Source organism: Capra hircus, chromosome 20 (assembly GCF_001704415.2).
Source record: "Capra hircus breed San Clemente chromosome 20, ASM170441v1, whole genome shotgun sequence".
Lineage (NCBI taxonomy): Eukaryota > Metazoa > Chordata > Mammalia > Artiodactyla > Bovidae > Capra > Capra hircus.
Genome location: NC_030827.1, coordinates 59,174,338 through 59,199,145, shown reverse-complemented (window position 1 = coordinate 59,199,145; position 24,808 = coordinate 59,174,338). Strand labels below are relative to the sequence as shown.

General features: G+C 41.5%; 1 protein-coding gene across 1 annotated transcript in view; it reads right to left on the bottom strand.

Moving 5' to 3' along the window:
* The window catches only part of DNAH5 (dynein axonemal heavy chain 5), a 258,304-nt gene that overhangs the window by 199,194 nt on the left and 34,302 nt on the right, over positions 1–24,808 (bottom strand). Inside the window, exons 14-22 of the mRNA XM_005694882.3 lie at positions 24,355–24,676; positions 22,999–23,205; positions 17,875–18,046; positions 15,119–15,264; positions 5,809–5,974; positions 4,665–4,904; positions 2,874–3,064; positions 2,698–2,785; positions 82–215 (exon numbers count right to left, since the gene is read on the bottom strand). Coding sequence (XP_005694939.2) covers positions 82–215; positions 2,698–2,785; positions 2,874–3,064; positions 4,665–4,904; positions 5,809–5,974; positions 15,119–15,264; positions 17,875–18,046; positions 22,999–23,205; positions 24,355–24,676 — 1,666 coding nt within the window. The remainder of the gene's footprint in view (positions 1–81; positions 216–2,697; positions 2,786–2,873; positions 3,065–4,664; positions 4,905–5,808; positions 5,975–15,118; positions 15,265–17,874; positions 18,047–22,998; positions 23,206–24,354; positions 24,677–24,808) is intronic.

Here is a 24,808-nt window from a genome sequence, read left to right as displayed (position 1 = left end):
AAGGACAAGCTTTAATGCTGGACTTCACACAGCTCTGTGCTGTAAAGCAAAATAGCCTGGCTGCAAATCCTCTTGGCATACCTTTTTGGTGGAGTTGATGATTGTGCTAAGCACAGAGACTAATTTTACAATCTCTTTGTTGTCAGAAACATTCTTATAATAGTTCCTGGTTTGCACGGGAATGGGTAAGTTCACAGATGCTATCTCAAGGGTATCTAAAGGGAAAAAAAAAGAGAGAAATATTTATATCAATAGTATAGAAATGTGCTTTTAAAAAGATGAGTGAGTTTCTGTAATAGTAAGAGGGCTTCCCTGGTGGCTCAGACAGTAAAGAATCTGCCTGCCAATGGAGGAGACCCAGGTTCGATCCCTGGGTCGGGAAGATCCCCTGAAGAAGGACATGGCCGCCCACTCCAGGATTCTTGCCTGGGAAATCTCATGGACAGAGGAGCCTAGCGGGCTATAGTTCATGGGGTCACAAAGAGTCAGACACGACTGAGTGACTAACACTGTAACAGTAAAGTAAGGACTTCTGAAAATCTTCTTTATAGAAGCAATAGAGGGGACTTCTCTGTGGTCCAGTGGTTAAGAACCCACCTTGCCCCGCAAGGGATGCAGGTTCAATCTCTGGTTGGGGAAGTAAGATCCCACATGCCTTACAGCAACTAAGCCCATGCCCTGCAACTACTGAGCCTGCGCACTCTGCCTTTATCCTCTTTGGTAGCAGATTATTTTAAAGAAAGACTTGTTTCAGTGCCTTCCTGGTGGTTAGTTTATTTATCATCTCAAGGGATATGAACACTAACTGAAAATTACACAAGCTCTGCTGTTTGCTCAGCTGCTTTAAAAGAAGCTTGAATAAATAAAGACTACATTTATCATCTATCATTAGCAACTTGGATGTCATATACTCCCCAATATTACCTCAGATATGGGGATGACACCATCCTAATGGCAGAAAGCAAAGAGGAACTAAAGAGCCTCTTGATGAGGGTAAAAGGGGACAGTGAAAAAGCTAACTTAAAACTCAACATTCAAAAAACTAAGATCATGGCATCTGGTCCCATCACTTCATGGCAAACAGAAGAGGGAAACGTGGAAATAGTGGCAGATTTTATTTTCTTGGGCTCCAAAATCACTGCAGACAGTGACTGCAGCCATGAAATTAAAAGATGCTTGCTCCTTGGAAGAAAAGGTATGACAAACCTAGACAGCACATTAAAAAGCAGAGACATCACTTTGCTGACAAAGGTTCATATAGTCAAAGCTATGGCTTTTCCAATAGTTATGTACGGATGTGAGAGTGGGACCATAAAGAATGCTGAGCATCAAAGAATTGATGCTTTCGAATTGTGGTACTGGAGAAGACTCTTGTGGGACTGCAAGATCAAACCAGTCAGTCCTAAAGGAAAACAACCCTGAATATTCATTGGAAGGACTGATGCTGAAGCTAAAGCTCCAATACTTTGGCCACCTGATGTGAAGACCCGACTCACTGGAAAAGATCCGGATGCTGGGAAAGATTGAGGGCAGGAGGAGAAGGGGACCACAGAGGATGAGACAGTTGGATGGCTTCGCTGACTCAATGGACATGAGTTTGAGCAAACTCTGGGAAATAGTGAAGGACAGGGAAGCCTGGCTGCTGCAGTCCATGGGGTCACAAAGAGTCGGACACAATTTAGCAACTGAACAACAACAATGGCATAAATGAAAATCATGATATATACAGCAAAAATCACATCATGTAAGCGAAACAGGACACACAGTGTGTCAAAATACGAAAGATCTCTTAAATCAGGAAATATTCATTGTGATAATAACAAGCTTTTCTTTAAACTGTGAGACTAAAATCCTTCTTGTCCCCCAGTATGTCTTTGAGATATACATTTAAAACACACTATTTAGGGGCTTCCCTGGTGGTGCAGTGGTAAAGAATGTGCCTGCCACTGCCAGGGACACAGGTTCGATCCCTGGTCCAGGAAGAGCCCACATGCCATGGGACAGCTAAGCCCATGGACCACAACTACTGCATCTATGCCCTAGAGCCCGGGAGCAGCTACGACTGAGCCACACACCACAACTATCAAGCCTGCAGGCCTAGAGCCTGTGCTCCCCAACAAGAGAGGCCGCTGCCGTGAGAGTAGACCCCGCTCACTCAACCAGAGCAAACCCAGGCACAGCAACGAAGACCCAGTACTGCTGCTGCTAAGTCACTCCAGTCATAGCCAACTCTGTGCGACCCCAGGGACGGCAGCACACCAGGCTCCCCCGTCCCTGGGATTCTCCAGGCAAGAACCCTGGAGTGGGCTGCCATTTCCTTCTCCAATGCATGAAAGTGAAAAGTGAAAGTGAAGTCGCTCAGTCGTGTCTGACCCTTGGCGACCTCATGGACTGCAGCCCGCCAGGCTTCTCCGTCCATGGGATTTTCCAGGCAAGAGTACTGGAGTGGGGTGCCATTGCCTTCTCCAAGACCCAGTACAGCCATAAATAAATAAGTAAATCTTTAAAAAATAATAATAAACTACACTATCATGGTGATATACATGAGTCTGTATTTTACAAACATGGAACTGACTCATAGATTAATATTACAATCTGACCTGAGAATTGCACGGGGGCAGGGGGATGGAAATACCTTTTAGCTCAACAGGTTTTGATTTAGAATGACTAGTCAGAAAGAACTAAAAGAACATTTACCTTGAGATTCGTTTTCTCCCATTTCAGTATCAGAATCACTGTCTTCATTATGCTGCAGGGCAGTCAGTTTTCTTTCCTGCATCTTTTTCTGCAATGGAAAAGGACAGCTTTCAGTGCCCTATCACCTGTAAAAGAAGCAGCTTCCACGTGTAACGGTTTCCTCATGCCAAACCCACCTTGGACGCTGGCTCACCACTCCACTGTCTAACCCCCTTGCTGACAGTGACGATGAACTCCACGGCTTTGTTCAGAGTCTGCTGTATGTCTTCAAGGGCTGGGGCCATGCTGATGTTGGGGATGGCCAGAATGACGCTTGCCCGGAAAATGGGCAGTCCGTTCTGCTTCACTTTAGAGGCACTGTTACTGTCTGAGTTAACACAGAACAGGGATGCATTCATCCTTTTCATTTAAAAAGATTCTTTTTTTAATGAAAAAGATAAAACATCATTTTTAACCAGAAAAATAAAAGCACCTAGATAATGCAAGCACCTATACATAATAGATATATCATCAGACAATATGAATTTGCTGAACGTATGAGCGAATGAATAAAAACTAATGGAGGATCTAGTTTTGCTCAGCGGAACACAGCAGTTCAGTGGACCCCAAGCCATCTTCTGCTGATTACAGTCTATGGGTACATGCTCCATAAAGAAAATTGGCTGCATGGAGTTGGCAGATTATATAATTATAGAAACTCTTACCTAAAATATTGAAGATGAGACTGTCTGAATAACAGGATGCCAGCAAATTAAATATAGAATAAATAAGTGAGGGATAAAACACAAGACTATCAGAACAAATGCCAGCTTAGAATTTCAGATAAAATATATGTCTTTCTACCATTGCTATCATCACTCTGATATATATCAGAGTATATCACACTGGGAGCAGTTAAAGACCAGGGACGAAATAAAGTGTAATTCACCATTTATATCCAAGGGACTTTTAAAGTTGAATATAGGTATAGTTATGGGTTATATAGTTATATAAATATGGATTTGTATGTATGCAACTCTATACAATTGGAAATACCTGTAATATATAAAGTTGGGAAAGACAGGAGACAATATCCAACATATCAACAGTTGATAAGTTCAAATATTAGCCCCATGTCAAAGAAAAGGACTATCCTCCATTTTGAGGTGAAATAAAACATAATAAACCAAGTTGCCATCAAAAGTTCTTTCAATGTTTCCACTTCTTTTCATCCACCTTTAATTAACTATTAGAGTTAACTAACTGCTTTCCTTTAGGTGCCCATGTTCAAAATAAATAAAAATGTTTGTTATCCTATTATTTTTTGTTTTAATTAATTATTATTACTTTGTTTTTATGTTTTCAATTTAAAGTTTAGTTTCAGAGTGTCTCTAGATTTGAATGATTTTTGTGGCCCATCTGGGAAACCAATTTCTGAATGGTGCCGAAGAGAGATGATTGTTTTAAGAGTGAAGAAATGAGCTGGAAAGTACTAAATTAACATGAAAATAGCAAAAAATAATAATAATAATTTTCTGATTTGGAGGTTATGACATTAATAAAATCTTTCTTTATAAGACTGGCTAATAATCTAATGATTTAACAATGAAAGTATGTTTCTATATAGCTTCTTTTTAAAGTATTTCTTCTTTTACTAGTTAAAACAATTCATTTCACATGTTTTCATCTTATTACAAAAAGATTACATGTGGTGTTGATTATTATTTTATTAACAAAAGCTAAGTGGCCTTAAGTCAATTACTTAACTTTCCTGGACTCCAGTCTTATCAGTCTTAAATGAGAGAAATGATAGTGTCTACTTCACCGAACTGCTGAGATAGTCCAAGTTCATATTATATAAATGTACAAGGAGGCACTGAAGAAATGGTGAGGGTTTGATTATTTAAATTTAACAGGAACACACACATGCACACACAACCAGAGACCAGGCTTGGCAAGCCAAGAGGCCAACCCTGCGGGATCATTACCCCAGAAGCTCGTCATGTTGCAGAATTGAATGCGCCTGCGGATGGCCTCTAGCGTGTTCCTTGTGACTTTCAGAAGAGCATCCATGTTTTGGTGATTGAAGTGAGAGAGCAACTCTCGGGCTCCTTCCTCTAACGCCTCGATCTCTTTCTTCTTTCTTGAGACTGTCATCAAAGGCAAGAGGCCTGCCCCGGCATTAAGGGAAGAAGTCAAGGTATCAGAATTTTCTTCTTCTCCTTTTGCTGTTACAAAACGAGAGAAATTGAAAGAGATGGGGGCAGGGGGCCACCTACTGCAGTTAAGGAAGAAAATTAAGATAAATTGGTGCAGTCGTAAAGAACCTGCCTGCCAACGCAGGAAACACAAAACACATAATCGATTGATCCCTGGGTCAGGAAGATGCCCTGGAGGAGGAAACGGTAACCCACTCCAGTATTCATGCCCGGAGAATTCTATGGACAGAGGAGCCCGGTGGGCTACAGTCCATGAGGTCACAACGAGTCGGATAGGACTGAGCCCGCACATACGTGCAAGTTTAATAACACTCAAATGTCATACTTCTTATGAAATGAGGCCATCAAAGGATAGGAAGAGGACATTGGGGGAACAAGGTAGACTGATGGAACCTCTCATCCTTGATGTGTGGGAATAGGAGGAGAGGTAGGAACTATGCAAAAATAAGACAGGGCCTGGGGTCATAGGTGCTGGCTCTCTGGGGTCTCTCTTTCACCAACAACCACAAACCCTTGGGGAGCAGCGTCCCTTCTCTGCCTCTTGCTGTCTTCATCTGTTCCACAAACCACTTGCTCTGTCTGGTGTAGACATACTCCAGTGGGAATTCCAACCCATAATCCATCCTACTTTACCGATAAAGTGAAAAAACACACACTTACACCTAAATGCAAAGAGAGCTAACAAGGACCAGTGTGAAGTACACGTTTGTAGAGCTGAACAAAAAGTAATGGGAATTAATGACACGCTATCATTCAAGTGTTCCCCGAATCCTAATTTCAGATTTATTAATGTCCTTATAAAACTGGGAGGGTCTTATTAGAGTGTGAAATTCACTGCAAAGTAGAAAATTAAATTTTGGTTTTCAGGCATGTCCTAGAAAAACAAGACCCTTCCATTACCCCCCTCTCTTACCTGAACTTTCATTTTTCCAATCATCACTATTCACATTGAATACTTTCTCTCTTTCTTCCTTAGATGGAACTTCCACATCCAGCAACATATTTATCAGCTCATTGACTGCTTCCTCCACTAAAGAGCTTTTAAAGTGTAGTATCTGAGCACCATTTACACAAAGGTCCTATCAAAAAAAATAGCATCATGTCATATTTGTTTATCTAGCTATTGATAGCACATCAGTAATGGTAGTAACACGACAGGTCCAGCCTCCAGATGAGATTTTGGCCTCCAACAATGTTTGGCCATACCTCTCACACTAACCCAGGCCAGGCATCCTGTAAAGGACTGTATTAAAGATGAGAGAACCAACTGGTGAGTAGATGGGCCACAATTACTCTAACTTCTCCAGCAGTGGAGGAAATGAGTCCAAAAGCCATGAAGAGCCTCTCTTCCCACGAAGCTTCTTCTATTTCATATAAATCTGCTCTAGTCAGGCTCCCTTCCCTCTTCACCTTTGCCAACAATCCATCATCAACCCCTAACTAACTTTAAGTATCCCCCTCCCCTCCAACTAGATTATACATTTCTCAAGAGTGTAATAAATACAAATGAATATACTGGGGCACTTAAATCAAGACAAATAGACAGACAAGGAGATGATATAGTCAGTGATTTACCACCTAGTTGAAAAAATAAGCCCATGAAGCAACAGACTGTGGGTGGGTCATGGTCTCTAGCTTCAACCAACCATGGTTCACCTTGAGATGCTCTAATGTCCTTGTGGACCCTCCACTCCATCAGCCTCAGGGTTCATTTACCTCCTCATCAGCCATGACATTCACCCTTAAACCCTCTGACTCTGCACACCCTCCCCTAAGGATGATGTCTCACATCAATCATTCTTTTGCCAACAGCCTTTACTCCATCAACCCCTCAGCCTTCCAGGGCCCTACGCAGTAGAAGTCCAACCCAAATGATCAGATAATCTACGATCTCTGCTTGCACACACAGGTCATGGCAAGGAAGGTGCTTGACACTGGGAATTCATGGCCCCCAAACTCAGTCCAGCTCCTAATGCTACCCAGGAATCATTCTATGTCACTCCAGTCACATTCCCTACCAGGACCCAGAACAACTGTGTTCTCAAATCCTTGTCCCCTCAAATCCTTGCACCATCCTCCCCGTGACCTAGCCCTGACCCCATGCCCTCATCCAGAAGACTAACCAGAATCCATCATCAACTCTCTTTCCTCCTTTTTCAGGAATACAATGTTTATCCTTCTAGTTAAGAATACGAGGGATTTTCCTGGTGGTTGAGTGGTCAAGAACCTACCTGCCAATGCAGGGGACACAGGTTCGATCCCTGGTCCAGGAAGATCCCACTTGCGGCAGGGCAACTAAGCCCATGTGCCACTCTACTGAAGCCTGGGCGCCTAGAGCCCGTGCGAGGCAACAAGCAAAGCCAGCGCAATGAGAAGTCCATGCACCACATGAAGACCCAGAGCAGTCAAAAATAAATAATAAGTAAACCCTAATACCAAAACCTGACAAAGATGTCACAAAAAAAGAAAACTACAGGCCAATATCACTGATGAACATAGATGCAAAAATCCTCAACAAAATTCTAGCAATCAGAATCCAACAACACATTAAAAAGATCATACACCATGACCAAGTGGGCTTTATCCCAGGGATGCAAGGATTCTTCAATATCCACAAATCAATCAATGTAATTCACCACATTAACAAATTGAAAAATAAAAACCATATGATTATCTCAATAGACGCAAAGAAGGCTTTTGACAAAATTCAACATCCATTTATGATAAAAACTCCCCAGAAAGCAGGAATAGAAGGAACATACCTCAACATAATAAAAGCTATATATGACAAACCCACAGCAAACATTATCCTCAATGGTGAAAAATTGAAAGCATTTCCGCTAAAGTCAGGAACAAGACAAGGGTGTCCACTTTCACCGCTACTATTCAACATAGTTCTGGAAGTTTTGGCCACAGCAATCAGAGCAGAAAAAGAAATAAAAGGAATCCAAATTGGAAAAGAAGAAGTAAAACTCTCACTGTTTGCAGATGACATGATCCTCTACATGGAAAACCCTAAAGACTCCACCAGAAAATTACTAGAGCTCATCAATGAATATAGTAAAGTTGCAGGATATAAAATCAACACACAGAAATCCCTTGCATTCCTATACACGAATAATGAGAAAGTAGAAAAAGAAATTAAGGAAACAATTCCATTCACCATTGCAACGAAAAGAATAAAATACTTAGGAATATATCTACCTAAAGAAACTAAAGACCTATATATAGAAAACTATAAAACACTGATGAAAGAAATCAAAGAGGACACTAATAGATGGAGAAATATACCATGTTCATGGATCAGAAGAATCAATATAGTGAAAATGAGTATACTACCTAAAGCAATTTACAAATTCAATGCAATCCCTGTCAAGCTACCAGCCACATTTTTCACAGAATTAGAACAAATAATTTCAAGATTTGTATGGAAATACAAAAAACCTCGAATAGCCAAAGCAATCTTGAGAAAGAAGAATGGAACTGGAGGAATCAACTTGCCTGACTTCAGGCTCTACTACAAAGCCACAGTCATCAAGACAGTATGGTACTGGCACAAAGACAGACATATAGATCAATGGAACAAAATAGAAAGCCCAGAGATAAATCCACACACATATGGACACCTTATCTTTGACAAAGGAGGCAAGAATATACAATGGAGTAAAGACAATCTCTTTAACAAGTGGTGCTGGGAAAACTGGTCAACCACTTGTAAAAGAATAAAACTAGATCACTTTCTAACACCATACACAAAAATAAACTCAAAATGGATTAAAGATCTAAATGTAAGGTCAGAAACTATAAAACTCCTAGAGGAGAACATAGGCAAAACACTCTCAGACATAAATCACAGCAGGATCCTCTATGATCCACCTCCCAGAATTCTGGAAATAAAAGCAAAAATAAACAAATGGGATCTAATTAAAATTAAAAGCTTCTGCACAACAAAGGAAAATATAAGCAAGGTGAAAAGACAGCCTTCGGAATGGGAGAAAATAATAGCAAATGAAGCAACTGACAAACAACTAATCTCAAAAATATACAAGCAACTTATGCAGCTCAATTCCAGAAAAATAAACGACCCAATCAAAAAATGGGCCAAAGAACTAAATAGACATTTCTCCAAAGAAGACATACAGATGGCTAACAAACACATGAAAAGATGCTCAACATCACTCATTATTAGAGAAATGCAAATCAAAACCACAATGAGGTACCACTTCACACCAGTCAGAATGGCTGCGATCCAAAAATCTGCAAGCAATAAATGCTGGAGAGGGTGTGGAGAAAAGGGAACCCTCCTACACTGTTGGTGGGAATGCAAACTAGTACAGCCACTATGGAGAACAGTGTGGAGATTCCTTAAAAAATTGCAAATAGAACTACCTTATGACCCAGCAATCCCACTTCTGGGCATACACACCGAGGAAACCAGAATTGAAAGAGACACATGTACCCCAATGTTCATCGCAGCACTGTTTATAATAGCCAGGACATGGAAACAACCTAGATGTCCATCAGCAGATGAATGGATAAGAAAGCTGTGGTACATATACACAATGGAGTATTACTCAGCCGTTAAAAAGATTTCATTTGAATCAGTTCTGATGAGATGGATGAAACTGGAGCCAATTATACAGAGTGAAGTAAGCCAGAAAGAAAAACACCAATACAGTATACTAACACATATATATGGAATTTAGGAAGATGGCAATGACGACCCAGTATGCAAGACAGGAAAAAAGACACAGATGTGTATAATGGACTTTTGGACTCAGAGGGAGAGGGAGAGGGTGGGATGATTTGGGAGAATGGGAATTCTAACATGTATACTATCAGGTAAGAATTGAATCGCCAGTCCATGTCTGACGCAGGGTGCAGCATGCTTGGGGCTGCTGCATGGGGATGACCCAGAGAGATGTTGTGGGGAGGGAGGTGGGAGGGGGGTTCATGTTTGGGAACGCATGTAAGAATTAAAGATTTTAAAATTTAAAAAATAAAAAATAAAATTAAAAAAAATAAAATAAATAAATAATAAGTAAATTAAATAAAATTTTAAAAAATAACACAAGTAGCTGCTTTTAAAAAAAAAAATCCCACAATCTAACCACACTCGCCTGCTTCCCCAGGACTATACTTACCAACCATTCCCTTTTTCCTTCTCTTCTTGATCTCCTCCACCCCCAGCATATGAACATAATCAACGAACTTCAACTCAATGGCTTTCTCCCACAAGAATAAGCCTCCACTTCCCATTCCCGCTGCCTGGAATGCTTTTTCCCAGAGACAGCCACATGGCTTTCTCCCTCACTTCCTGCGTTCAGATGTAATTACAGACGTCGTCCCTGACCATCGACATAAAATCACTACCCCCTTTCAGGTGCTCCTTTTCTCCACTATCCTCTTAATTTTTCTCCACTGAACTTGGCATGCTGTTTGCTCACTGACTTTTTTTGTTTGCTTGTTTTTCTACATCCTCCACTTGAAAGCGAGCATTGCAATGGCAGAGATTTCACTTGTTTTGTTCACTGTCTTATTCCCAAGCAGTGTTTCACACAGAAGCTCCATAAAAAAATTATTGAAGGAAAAAATGAATTATAAAAAGTAAATGAATTCAAGAGAAAGCATTCTTTTATACTGGTAATCATTCACTTTGGTAATCAAAATGCAAATTAAAATTAGGCTCTATGATTTTGCTACTTAAGGTAAAATTAATAATTTATAATTACTTGTAATACATTTATTATTGGATTTTATTATAATAAATGCATTGTTCTACTATACCTTATTCTAACAAAAATTTTATTATAATTTACAGTAATTATAATAAAGCAGTGTTTGTTGGAAGACAGTGAAATTGGTACTACTACATTGTCGATGGCATTTTAAGTTGATATCATCAGTTTGAAAAGCAATTTGGCTACAAATATTAACAGCTATTAAATGAAGACACGTTTTTTTTTGGAGGAGGAAATACTCCTAATGGGGAATAAAAAGCATGAAACATATAAATATATTCATTGTAGCTCTTGGCAAAACAGCAAAACTAGAAATCATCTAACTATCCAACAATAACAAAGTAAGTAAATTAGGATACATCAACTCAATAGAATATTCTGAAGGCATCCTTAAAATGGTGGCCATGTAGCAACATGAGAAATATTTGCTGAAGAAAAAGTAAGTGGGAGAAAAAACACACACACCATTACAAATCTGCAGTCTGTACAGTAAGGATCACAAATGTAAATAGGCAATATACCAAGTTATCACAATGGCAGTGTAATGGGTAAAAATGCTACTTTTCCCATCTTTTTTAATATTTTAGGATGGAATGGCTACCCACTCCAATATTCTTGGGACTTCCCTGGTGGCTCAGACAGTAAAGAATCTGCTTGCAATGTAGGAGACCTGGGTTCAATCCCTGGGTTGGGAAGAATCCTTGGAGGAGGGCATGGCAACTCACTCCAGTATTCTTGCCTGGAGAATCCCCAAGGACAGAGGAACCTAGCAAGCTAGGTCCATGGAGTTGTAAAGAGTCAGACATGACTGAGCATTTAAGCACAGCACAGCAATCTGGGAGTTCCAGGTTTGATCCCTGGGTCAGGAAGATCCCCTGGAAAAGGGAATGGCAACCCACTCCAGTATTCTTGCCTGGAGAATCCCCAAGGACAGAGGAACCTAGCAGGCTACAGTCCATGGAGTTGCAAAGAGTCAGACATGACTGAGCAACTAACACTCTCACTTTTAAAATTTGCTTTTAAATTTGTTTTAAAATTTTGCACTTTTATAAAATAATCCTAAGAACCAGTCAGTCAGTCAGTTCAGTCACTCAGTCATGTCTGACTCTTTGCAACCCCATGAATCGCAGCAACTCCCAGAGTTCACCCAAACCCATGTCCATTGAGTCGGTGATGCCATCCAACCATCTCATCCTCTATCGCCCCCTTCTCCTCCTGCCCTAAATCCCTCCCAGCATCCAGGTCTTTTCAAATGAGTCAGCTCTTTGCATCAGGTGGCCAAAGTATTGGACTTTCAGCTTCAACATCAGTCCTTTCAATGAACACCCAGGACTGATCTCCTTTAGGATGGGCTGGTTGGATCTCCTTGCAGTCCAAGGGACTCTCAAGAGTCTTCTCCAACACCACAGTTCAAAAGCATCAATTCTTCAGTGCTCAGCTTTCTTTATAGTCCAACTCTCACATCCATACATGACCACCGGAAAAATCATAGTCTTGACTAAATGGACCTTTGTTGGCAAAGTAATGTCTCTGCTTTTTAATATGTTGTCTGGGTTGGTCATAACTTTCCTTCCGAGGAGTAAGTTTCCTTTAATTTCATGGCTGCAATCACTATCCGTAGTGATTTTGGAGCCCAGAAAAATAAAGTCAGCCACTGTGTCCACTATTTCCCCAACTATTTGCCATGAAGTGATGGGACTAGATGCCATGATCTCAGTTTTCTGAATGTTGATCTTTAAGCCAACTTTTTCACTCTTCTCTTTCACTTTCATCAAGAGGCTTTTTAGTTCTTCTTCACTTTCTACCATAAGGGTGGTGTCATCTGCATATCTGAAGTGATATTTCTCCCAGCAATCTTGATTCCAGCTTGTGCTTCCTCCAGCCCAGCATTTCTCATGATGTACTCTGCATATAAGTTAAATAAGCAGGGTGACAATATACAGCCTTGACATACTCTTTTTCCCATTTGGAACCAGTCTGTTGTTCCATGTCCAGTTCTAACTGTTGCTTCCTGACCTGCATATAGGTTTCTCAAGAGGCAGGTCAGGTGGTCTGGTATTCCCATCTCTTTCAGAATTTTCCACAGTTTATTGTGATCCACATAATCAAAGGCTTTGGCATAGTCAAGAAAGCAGAAATAGATGTTTTGGGGGGAATTATCTCGCTTTTTCAATGATCCAGTGGATGTTGGCAATTAGATCTTTGGTTCCTCTGCCTTTTCTAAAACCAGCTTGAACATCTGGAAGTTCACGGTTCACATATTGCTGAAGCCCGGCTTGGAGAATTTTGAGCATTACTTTACTAGCGTGTGAGATGAGTGCAATTGTGTGGTGGGGTAATATTAAAAACCATGGAGCCCAATAATTTCTCAGAGTGGGAGTACAGCAAATGAGCAAGAAGGAAGAGGTACAGTTTAGTGTCTACACACAGTGAGTCTAAGAGAAAGATGATGGAGAAATGCCTAAAATGTGAACATTTAATTTTGACTATATACAAATTTAATATAAACTGAAGATGACTATATATGCAGAAAAAGGCTAACACGGCAGGCCTGAGATTGTTCTCCTGCTAATGAGATGGCTCTCTGGCTGGTGTCCGGGAGCCTGGATTTTAGGAAGGTTCCTACAGGCTATAAAGAGTGCCTCTCTGTGCTCAGACTATCTGGGCAAACAGTGTGGTTTATCTTGCCAACCAGCTTTCCATCTGGGTGTCTGGAATTTTGGTACATGCTAGGCAGAGAGCACCTGTGTGATGAAAAGGGAAAGTGAAAGTAGCTCAGTCATGTCCAACTCTTTGCAAACCCATGGACTATACAGTCCATGGAATTCTCCAGGCCACTATACTGGAGTGGGTAGCCATTCCTTTCTCCAGGGGATCTTCCCAACCCAGGGACTGAACCCAGGTCTCCCGCATTGTAGGCAGATTCTTTACCAGCTGAGCCACAAGGGAAGCCCACCTCTGTGATGAGACCAAGTCAACCTTGGGCATGAAGTCTCTTAACGGGCTTTCCTGGGCAGAGATATTGCACGCTCGTGACTGCATTTCTTTTGCTGGGGGTCAATGGGTGGTTGGGGGTGGGGGAGGGGAGGGCAGGGAGAGACAGTGAGGTCTTTGTGGCCCCTCATGAAAGGGAGAAAGAACAAGGAAGCCCATGCGTGCATTCCTCCAAACTCTGTCTGTCTTTCCCCTTATGGTCCAACTGTGTATCCTTACTCTGTGTGCACTCTGTTGCTCAGTCGCATCTGACTCTTTGTGACCCCATGGACTGTAGCCCACCAGGCTTCTCTGTCCATGGAATTTCCCAGGCAAGAATACTGGAGTGGGTTGCCATTTCCTTCTCCAGGGGATCTTCCTACCCCAGGGACTGAACCCACATCTCCTGCACTGCGGGAAGATACTTTACCACTGAGCCATCTGAGAAGCCTGTGTATCCTTATTATATCACTATAATAAGTCTTAGCCTCTATTGCTACTAGAGTGAGTTTCACGAGTCCTTCCAGTGGGGATGGTCTTCTGGACTCCTGACATACCATCAGTCACCACTGATGAGTTTTTATAATCAGGATGCCCACTGGAAATGTTGCAAATGATGCTAAAGTGACTTTCCCAAAGGGAGCACTTCATGGAACACTGTTTCCAGGATCCTAATCGTGGCACAGGGAAGAAAGTGTCCCCTTTGCAAATGTTTGAGAAATAATGGATTAAAGAGAGTTAACTAGACCCTTTCCCAGGAGACCATCTGAAGGTCTTTATTCTAAAACATTAATGTGAACAGAACCTGGAGGGGAAAGGAGAGCACAGTGTTGACCCCAGGCCAACTGAACACAGACCTAGTCTTTTCCAGGTTCCCCAGCAATGTACCACAGAATACCACTTTGGGAAACGCTGCTCTACAGAAATGTCTAAAGAAGAAATTCTATCCAGAAGCTGTTTCAAGCAACTATTTTATTAATGAACCCTAGCTAGAAGCTAGAACTAGAACTAGAAGTTCTTCAACAAAATAGCTCTAAGGTGGCTCAGAGAGTAAATAATCTCCCTGCAATGTGGGAGACTTGGGTTGGATCCCTGAGTTGGGAAGATCCCCTGGAGAAGGAAATGGCAACCCACTCCTATATTCTTGCCTGGAGAATCCCATGGACAGAGGAGCCTGGCTGACTACAGTACACAGGGTCACAAAGAATAGGACACGACTGAGCGGCTAACACTTCAAAAACTATGGGAAAATGAGAAATGTATTCCATGGCAATTTCTCTCTTACTGATCTGAAAAGAAATTATTTGTTCTTCATGTCTACCTGACCCCTTGGGTACATTCCTCTTCATTTTCAAATTATTGTCGGAAGGCTCCTCGTTTAAAGAACATCCATCACAGACCAGTCATGGGAAGAGAAAAAAAAATGCAATTGATGCTTCCCAAAATGCCCTTTATAGAAAAATGAATCACAAAATAAAGTTTAAATAAAAGCATCAATCTTCTAATAACCTTTGTCATCTGGAGAAACTCTTCACAGGTAAGCGGCTCTTCTCCAGGGAGCTGACAAAGAGGAGTGCTGCTCATTTCTTCCAGGATGGCATCAATGCGGAACTCGACCAAATCATTGACCCTGTCAAGCAGCAACTCCAGGTTCCCTTTGGAGAAAAATAAGAGTGGATAAAAGAAATTAAGCATTTTGTTGTTGTTTTTTAAAAAAAGAAATGTGATTATATTTCAGCAGTAAATTCAGGATTAAAATTGCTCCATAGAGCTGTTGCAGGAGACATGAGACCCAGGTTCAATCCCCGGGTCGGGAAGATCCGCTGGAGGAGAGCATGGCAACCCACTCCAGTATTCTTGCCTGAAGAATCCCATGAACAGAGAAGCCTGGTGGGCTATGGTCCATGGAGTCGCAAAGATTCTATGAAGTGACTTAGAATGCATGCGTAGAGCTATTTCACACTTGGTTCTCACAGTGTTCTTTCTTTAACCAGCTTCCCAGCTTTCTCAGCCTGCCTAACTCTGACTCAACTTGGGGATTCAGCTGGAATGCATCTACCCCAGGAGGCTTTCTGTGAATCTGCACATATTCATGCGGCCCCCTTCTCCTATGCTGGCGTTGACCCCTGAGCACCCCTCCATCTCAAAGGACCTTCTCCACACCTATACTGCTATGGCTGTCTGATCACGCATTTTATGTTATTCAGCCTTCAAACTGTAATGAGCCTCATTCATACCCAAAGATCCCTTCACAGTTTGTCTTCGAATCTAGTCCCCAAAGCTACGAAGCAAAGCAAAGAGGGTAGGAGGGTTCAACCATAAGCCCCTCACTTCTCTGCTCCACCTAACCCAGTACCTATCAAATATTCTTGAGTATATTGCACCTAGTAAACAGCTGGACCCTTCTGCATTCTAAGGTATTTGGAAGGTACCATGGAAACCTACTAATAAGACAAGCTCTTGAAAATCTGGGCTATAAATAGACGAGGTGTTACTGCAGCAGCTACAGAGAGAGGAAGGGAGGGAGAGAGACTGGAGGGAGAATGTAAGGAGCTATCAGAATGGGTATGTAGAAGGGAGGCTCAGAAAAGGGTGATCCAGAAAAGAGGTGATGGGGGCAAAGGGTGGATAAGGGGTTATGGAGGTAAATAAATGGAAAGGGATTGACTGTATAAAACTATAGCAATTATGAATACATATGCATATAAGTATCTAGCACAAACCCAACTCAAAGTAACACAAAAGCATAAGAAAGAGCCTAATTTTTCAAGCCCTCTGCAGTCAGTCGGGGGGAAAGACAGAACCATTAGAAGAAACGGAAATGCAGAGCCTTTTGTCTCAGTGTAAAATAACAGGAGGTCACAAGAGGAAGTGGTCTTGTGGTAGAAGAGTCCAAGTGGGCTTCTTGGGAATGGGACATATTCTGGGCTATCGAACACACGGAGAACTGAGCCGTGAAGGGGTGAGGAAGAGGAGAATGACCATTTCCAGTCTTTCTAGAACAATCCCTCCATTGGGCGTTAACATGCTTTCCTAGAAGGCAGCCAAGGAACTCTGGGAAATGCGACTTATAGAAGCCCACTTTTGGAGACCCACTAAATACTGGCACATCAAGGGCTCTGAAAAGTCCTCCAGAAGAGAAACCTGCTTGACTTTGTTTAACGTGGATTTCCCAGAATTCTCTGAGCCTAGGCTTCTTCTTTGCAACATACTTGTACACATTCTGGGAAATTGTAATTTATGGAGTACACCACCTTAAATATATTTTAAAGTGTAGTACATCCCTGTTTAGGAACAAAAATATTTGCTTAAACTTTTCCCATATATCCTGCTGTTCAGCAGTCTGCTCTGTCCAAATCACATCTTTTAAATCAGCATCTCAAAATACACTAACCTGTTAGTATAAAGAGCTGAATGACTCTAAAGTTCCTTTAAAGTCTAATGCCCAACAGTAAGCATAATTTTAAAATGTAATTAATCTCTGGGGATAAAACTAAATAGCAAATATATACGGTTTCTGGGGCTTCCCTGGTAGCTCAGCTGGTAAAGAATCTGTCTGCAATGCAGGAGACCTGGGTTCAATCCCTGGGTTGGGAAGAGCTCCTGAAGGAGGGCATAGCAACCCATCCCAGTATTCTTGCCTGGAGAATCCCCACGGACAGAGGAGCCTGGTGGGCTACAGTCCATGGGGTTGTAAAGAGTTGGACACAACTGAGCAACTAAGCACAACACACACACATATGGTTTCCAGGAAATTAATGATTTCATATATTTGGTAAAATTCCTTCAGTTCAGTTCAGTCGCTCAGTCATATCTGAATCTTTGTGACCCTGGGTACTGCAGCATGCCAGGCCTCCCTGTCCATCGCCAGCTCCCAGAGTTTAATCAAACTCATGTCTATTGAGTCAGTGATGCCATCCAACTATCTCATCCCCTGTTGTCCCCTTCTCCTCCTGCCTTCAAACTTTCCCAGCATCAGGGTCTTTCCCAATGAGTCAGTTCTTCACATCAGGTAGCCAGAGTTTCAGCTTCAGTATCAGTCCTTCCAATGAATATTCAGGACTGATTTCTTTTAGAATGGACTGGTTGGATCTCCTTGCAGTCCAAGGGACTCTCAAGAGTGTTCTCCAAATTCCTTAGGGAACAACTTAAGAACACACTCTCATTTTATTATGTATATCATAATATCTATAAGAAATTAAACAGTAGAACTCAAAAACTCAGTCTTCAAAATTGAAAAATAATAATCATTTAAACAGACTTACTGATCTTTGCAAAAGCATTTTTCAAGTACATCTCAATGTTCAGTGATGTCCACGTCAGTGCAGCCAGGCCAGGCTGGAGAGCTTCATCCACTTTCGCCAAATGAGGGACCATCAGTTGCTCTATAATGGGAGGCATTTTTGACTTCACCCTCTGATATTCAGCCAGCATCATCTACAGTGAAACAGGGGTGAAATTATCAAATAATATCTCACTTTGAATATCTATTAAGAGCTCATTTTTATCCAAAACAATTACTTTTATTTAGAGTCCAGCTATAGGGCTCCAAAAAACAGCCAAAACAAAACCAGAGTAGAACAGAGATGAAATTTCTCCATGGATACAAATGCCTCATCCAATAAAGAATACCTAAGGGTGTGAGAGTTGGACTGTGAAAAAGGCTGAGCACTGAAGAATTGATGCTTTTGAACTGTGGTGTTGGAGAAGACTCTTGAGAGTCCCTTGGACTGCAAGGAGATCCAACCAGTCCATTCTGAAGGAGATCAGCCCTGGGATTTCTTTGGAAGGGATGATACTAAAGCTGAAACTCCAGTACTTTGGCCACCTCATGCGAAGAGTTGACTCATTGGAAAAGACTCTGATGTTGGGAGGGATTGGGGACAGGAGGAGAAGGGGACGACCGAGGATGAGATGGCTGGATGGCATCATTGACTCGATGGACACAAGTCTGAGTGAACTCCAGGAGTTGGTGATGGACAGGGAGGCCTGGCGTGCTGTGATTCATGGGGTCGCAAAGAGTCGGACACGACTGAGCAACTGAAATGAACTGAAGGAAGAGAGGGAAAGGACTGACAAGTAAGAGTTTTTCACTCCCTATCCAGCCCTGTATGCAGATGTAAGAGTTGAACCAGAAAGAAGACTGGGAGCAGAAAAATTGATGCTTTCGAATTGTGGGTCTAGAGAACACTCATGAGAGTCGCTAGAACTGCAAGGAGATCCAATGAGTCAATCCTTCGGGAAATCAATCCTGAACAGTCATTGGAAGGACTTTTGCTGAAGCTGAAGCACCAGTCCTTTGGCCACCTGATGCGAAGAGTGAACTCATTGGAAAAGACCCTGATGCTGGGAAATATTAACGCTAGGCAAAGGAGAAGGCGGCAGAGGATGAGATGGTTGGACAGCATCACTGACTCAATGGACGTGAATTTGAGCAGACTCTGGGAGAGAGTGAAAGACAGGGGAGCCTGGTGTGCTGCAGTCCACGGGGTCGCAATGAGCTGGACACGACTGAAGGGATTTAGCATGCATGCACACGACAGGACCTCCAGCCTACCTTTCATGGTTATGTTAATATTAGTAATAATTAATTATAAGAAAACAACTTTAATGCACTTCTTAAATACAATTGTTAAGCTCGTCTTTATAATATACATGTGAGTGTTACTTTGTCATTACATCAGTGTTTCCCAAAATGCTTATGCTGAAACATTAGCCACAAGAGATTCTGTAAGAAAAATGGTCCCTGGAAGGGTAAGTTTGGGAAACACTGTACACAATGCCTCTTCTCTCTGACAGTCACAATTAATATTAATGATTCTGAGAAAACTATACAAAGGAAGTAAAAAGCCCAACAGTCTGTGAATTTTAAATTCAGCATTTCCCAATGGACAACATTATCCTTTCTTCATTTAATACTTTTCCATGATTTCTGTAATATCTTTTCAATTTCCATGAAAGATCTAAATTTGATGATTCTATTAGCAGGTACTTAACACATTTTCTGAACCATTTATCTACTGCTTACCTTCCTTTCGGAGTTCATCACTTATTCTCTCTGCAAGGCAGGTCTTAAATCAGCCTCCAGTAGCCCTTCCACTTCCCACCTTAATCTTTTAACCCCAGGAGGTATTATTCATCCATTTTAAAAATGAAAAACTAAAGCTTAGAAGGGTAAAGTAATTTGCCCAAAGATAGTGCTTCAAATCCCAACTGGCTTCAGAATCTATATTCCTAACGATTAGTCTATGATGATTCATCTCTTTCCAGTCTGAACTGCCTTCCAACGAATAGGTAAAGGTATAGCTACTTCAGCTTCTCAGGCTTCTGTAGAAGCCTACAAACTATTAGGTATTCAGCACAGTAACTCAGCAACACCTGAGATGGTCTCCAAACATGCGAATTGATCTATTTTTACCAACTACTCAGGTTGAGTGGGAACTTTTAACTCTTTCAAACTCAAGACGCAATAAAAATTACCCATCAGATGATAATTCACTTGGAATTGTCGTTTACAGCTGTGGTGGTTCTAAAACATTATTTGAAAGATAAATAAATAAACTTTTTAATCAAATAAAACATTCTTTGACCCTCCTGCATTCATAGGGTAGGGTCTATGTTCCCTCTCCTTCGCTCTGTGTGGGCTTATGGAGCCCAACAGAGGACAGCAGAGGTGATGCTACAAGACACATGTCAAAGTGCTCATCACTCAGTCATGTCTGACTGTTTGTGACCGCATGGTCTGTGGCCTGCCAGGCTCCTCTGTCCATGGGGACTCTCCGGGCAAGAACTGGAGTGGGTTGCCATTTCCTTCTCCAGAGGATCTTCCTGACCCAGGGATCAAACCTGGTTCTCCTGCATTGCAGGCAGATTCTTTACCATCTGAGCCACCAGAAAACCCCATATATACATATATATATATATATTCTTTTTTCAGGTTCTTTCCCATTATAGGTTATTATAAGATATTGAGTATACTTTCTGTGCTATACAGTATGTCATTGTTGCTTATTTTATATATAGCAAAAATAACTATTTCTTTACAAATATGAAGATTGACTTAGCTATTCTCTAACACCCAAGAAAAATATAAAAGGGAATTCCAATATGTTGACTAGTATTTGATGAGCTTACATCTGAGGAATGTCTGCATGTTGCTAATATTAACATTTTAACATAACATGAAAGAGTGGGAAAATACTAGAGTATAAGCTTGGCTAAGTCATTTAAGTTCTCTAAGGCACAGTATTGTCACCTCTAAAATAATATAATGGTACTCTGTACCAATTACCTAACATGGCTGTGGAAAATATTGAATGGAATAATGAATATGAAAATGATTAAATGATTTTGCATTATGCAAATATGCGGCCTTATTGGACTTGTCCTATGATACTAGCCACTATGAAGTTGTAACAATGGTTTCCATGTTATCAAATATAATGGCAGCATAGCTGACTTCATTTGAGCATCTTCTGGGCAGTATTTGTCACTGGTGACCAGTCTCTCCATCATGAAATTTTTCTTACCCCTGGCTTTCTTTTTTTTTAATTATTTTATTTATTTTAACTGGAGGCTAATTACTTTAGAATATTGTAGTGGTTTTGCCATACATTGACATGAATCAGCCATGGGTGTACATGTGTCCCCCATCCTGAACCCCCCTTCCACCTCCCTCCCCATCCCATACCCCTTGGCTTTCTTGAAAGTTAGCTTCCACCTGCCTCAAAGGCCAATCCTTAATTTCACTAGCATATTTGTCCTCTTCTAGCAGACCTGTTAATATTGGAACAACTCAGAGTTTAATAAAGACCGTTTACTCTTCTTTATATTCTCCTCCTTGGAAATCTCATGCAGGACAATGACTTTAAATAGCAACTCTATTCTGATAGGGCTTCCCAGACGGCACAGTGGTAAAGAATCTGCCTGCCAACGTAGGAGACACCAGAGACATGGGTTTGATCTCTGAGTCAGGAAGATCCCCTGGAGTAGGAAATGGCAGCCCACTCCAGTATTCCTGCCTGGAAAATTCCATGGACAGGGAAACCTGGGATGCTACAGTCAATGGGTTGCAAAGAGTCAGACATGCCTAAGAACACACATATATACTCTGAACTTCCCTGGTGGCTCAGACGGTAAAGCCGTCTGCCTCCAATGTGGAAGACCTGGGTTCAATCCCTGGGTCGGAAAGATCTCCTGGAGAAGGAAATGGCAACCCAGTCCAGTACTCTTGCCTAGAAAATCCCATGGACGGAGGAACCTGGTAGGCTACAGTCCATGGGGTCACAAAGAGTTGGCCACAACTGAGCGCCTTCAGTTCACCTGTGACTTCACGTCACATATATACGCTGATAACCTCAAAAATATGTTTTCTACTTTGACTTCTCAACTCCAGACATCCATAATCTGCATGGACAACATCTCTACTTCAATCTCTAAAAATCATCTTCTACTTGAGACGGAAGTTACTGATTCCCTTTGGCCCCCCAAAACAAACTAGTTCCAGTCTTTACCAACTCCATGAGTGGAATTTCCATTCGGAGCCACAGCAGGTTATTGAAGATGTGGGCAGAACACAAGCAACACAGTAAAGGAGTCGGACACAGCTCAGTGACTGAACGATAACAAAAGTATATGTGAGCCCCACTTTGAGTAAGTCCATCGAGCTGCTCACACTAAAAACAAAGGTATCACCCTTGAGTTCTCTCATAACATGCCTGTTGACATCATTCTCTAATCCACTGACCTACTATTCAACTGCATCTTAGTTCAGCCACCATCTTCTCCATCCTAAACTGGTACAGCAGCCTGCAAACTGGCTTCACATTGACCCTTTGTTATTGTTTAGTCACTAAGTCACATCTGACTCTTTTTTGATCCCAAGGACAATAGCCTGCCAGGCTCCTCTGTCCATGGGATTTCCTAGGCAAGAATACTGGGGTGAGGTGCCATTCCCTTCTCCAGGGGATCTTCCCAACCCAAGGAAGTCTCCTGCCTTGGAAGGCAAATTCTTTACCACTGAGCCACCTAGGAAGCCCCCACAGTGACCCTCCTGTCCCTTAAAAATCACCTAGCAGCAAGAATGTTTTTATAGTAAAGGACACCACGCTTTACTCTCCTGCTCAGATTCCTCTAATGGCTTCCTGGTGCACCCAAACATGTACCCTTAGTTTACAAGCTCTATAAGGACCTGGCCTTTGCCAACTCTACTTTCTGGCCTCAATCACTCCACTACAGTCATCCCAGGTACTTTCTGTTCCTCAACAGTGACACACCACTAGATTTTTTTTTTTTTTAATGCACACTGGGGTTGCATTAAATGCATTTTGTAAAAAAAAAAATGCATTTTGTAATGAATCCAAGATGGGAAAAAAATAAAAGTTCCATACCTTCATGTTACTGAAGTTCTTCTTGTATGTGTCTCGTTTCTGGAAAAGAGCAGCTGCAAACGGTGAAACTTGTAGACCCATCTGTGACATGCACTCTGTTTCTCTAAATAAGGTTAATATCTGAGGATCAAAGTTTACGAACAGTTCCCCTGTGCCTGGAGCCTTCACCAGTAAAGAAGCCTCAAGTCCTACGTGAATTTCTTCAGTCTGTGAGGAAAGAGCAACATTACTATTACTAGAGAGTTCAGTGCATATACAGGGTATCTAACTCGGCCATTTCTGGGAATAAAGATCATTGTGTGTCCTTTCATGGCTTTGAGCTTCGCAAACTAAGGATGATGGGTCTCTTACTCTTTTCCTAACTTCACTTTCAGGGGGGAAAAAAAGCCTTAAAACTCTTGGTGGTGATGTACAGTCAGTTCAACAAAATGCTTTGGTCATGAATCTCTTATATTTGGTAAGTGGATACTGCAATAGAGATGACTTCTCAAAAGTCGCTTTGCTCCCTGATAGCTTCATGCCAACTCAGTTATTTTTCCTAATAAAAGTTTCAAGAAACCTACATAACTCAGTTTTCATTTATCTAGAAAAGCAATGAAAAACATTACAGAGACATCTCTGTTATTGATCCAGACACCAAAAGTTGAACTAGGAAAGTGAGATACCATTTTAGAGGCCTTGTTAGGCTGAATTTTATCCTCCAAAATACTTCCTGCCAATCTACCAAGAAATACAAGTGTTGGTAAGGTATGAAATATAATTGGATTAACCTAGTATACAGGAGGAGAAGGGGACGACAGAGGATGAGATGGCTGGATGGCATCACTGACTCGATGGACGTGAGTCTGAGTGAACTCCGGGAGATGGTGATGGACAGGGAGGCCTAGTGTGCTGCGGTTCATGGGGTCACAAAGAGTCGGACACGACTGAGTGACTGAACTGAACTGAACTGACTGAGTATAACCATATAAAAATTAAAACTTTGCTTAACAGGCATGCTGGTGTTTATGGACACTTAATGGAGAAAAAAGGAGCTTAATGAAAAAACAAAAAAAGAAATCCTAATCAACCAGGTAAAGAAAGCAATAAACAAGATCTTCTTCCTTAGGAGTTTATAAATTAAATAAAAATAAGTTTCTGTTACCTGGCTTTATGATCTTTTTTCCAAAATTAAAAATTATTTTCCTTCATGGACATATTATACTCTTTGACTGATTACTTGCAGTCAACCAGCCCTGTCTTATAAAATAGACACAAAGTCAACTTTCTACAGGAGTAAAACTGCCCAGGGTAGTACAGGATTCCCCATGGATCTGACAGTGGCAGCATCACCATAGAGCGTTAAGTCAGACTCACTTGCTGAAGCCACGCCCTGTGGTAGAGAACCTCAAACTCCAGGAGGACCTTGGCCACCCTGTTGTAACTGCGAATCACTGGCTTCGCTTCCGCAGTCCGGAGCACGGATGGGTGCTTCTGGAAAAGCTGCATCGGTTGCTGAATCCTGTGGAAGAGCTGCCGGGCCCACAGAATCTTCCCAGCAATGGGAGGCTGGTCTCGAGCCAAAGGTGGGTCATTTTTCTGCTTTGTATACAGCTTCGAGATCATATCAATGTCAGCCCCGTAGTTTTCAAGGATACGCTGGTATTTGTCATCAATACCAAGATTAGGTATGTTCAATCTGTAATTTTTTTTTAAAGTGAAAGGCTTGAATTAATGGGATGATATTGAGAACTTCTGTCTATTAAGACTTATTTTAAAACATATGCTGACATATTTATCATCTTTTTAACTGCATGGCAGGAGACTTGGT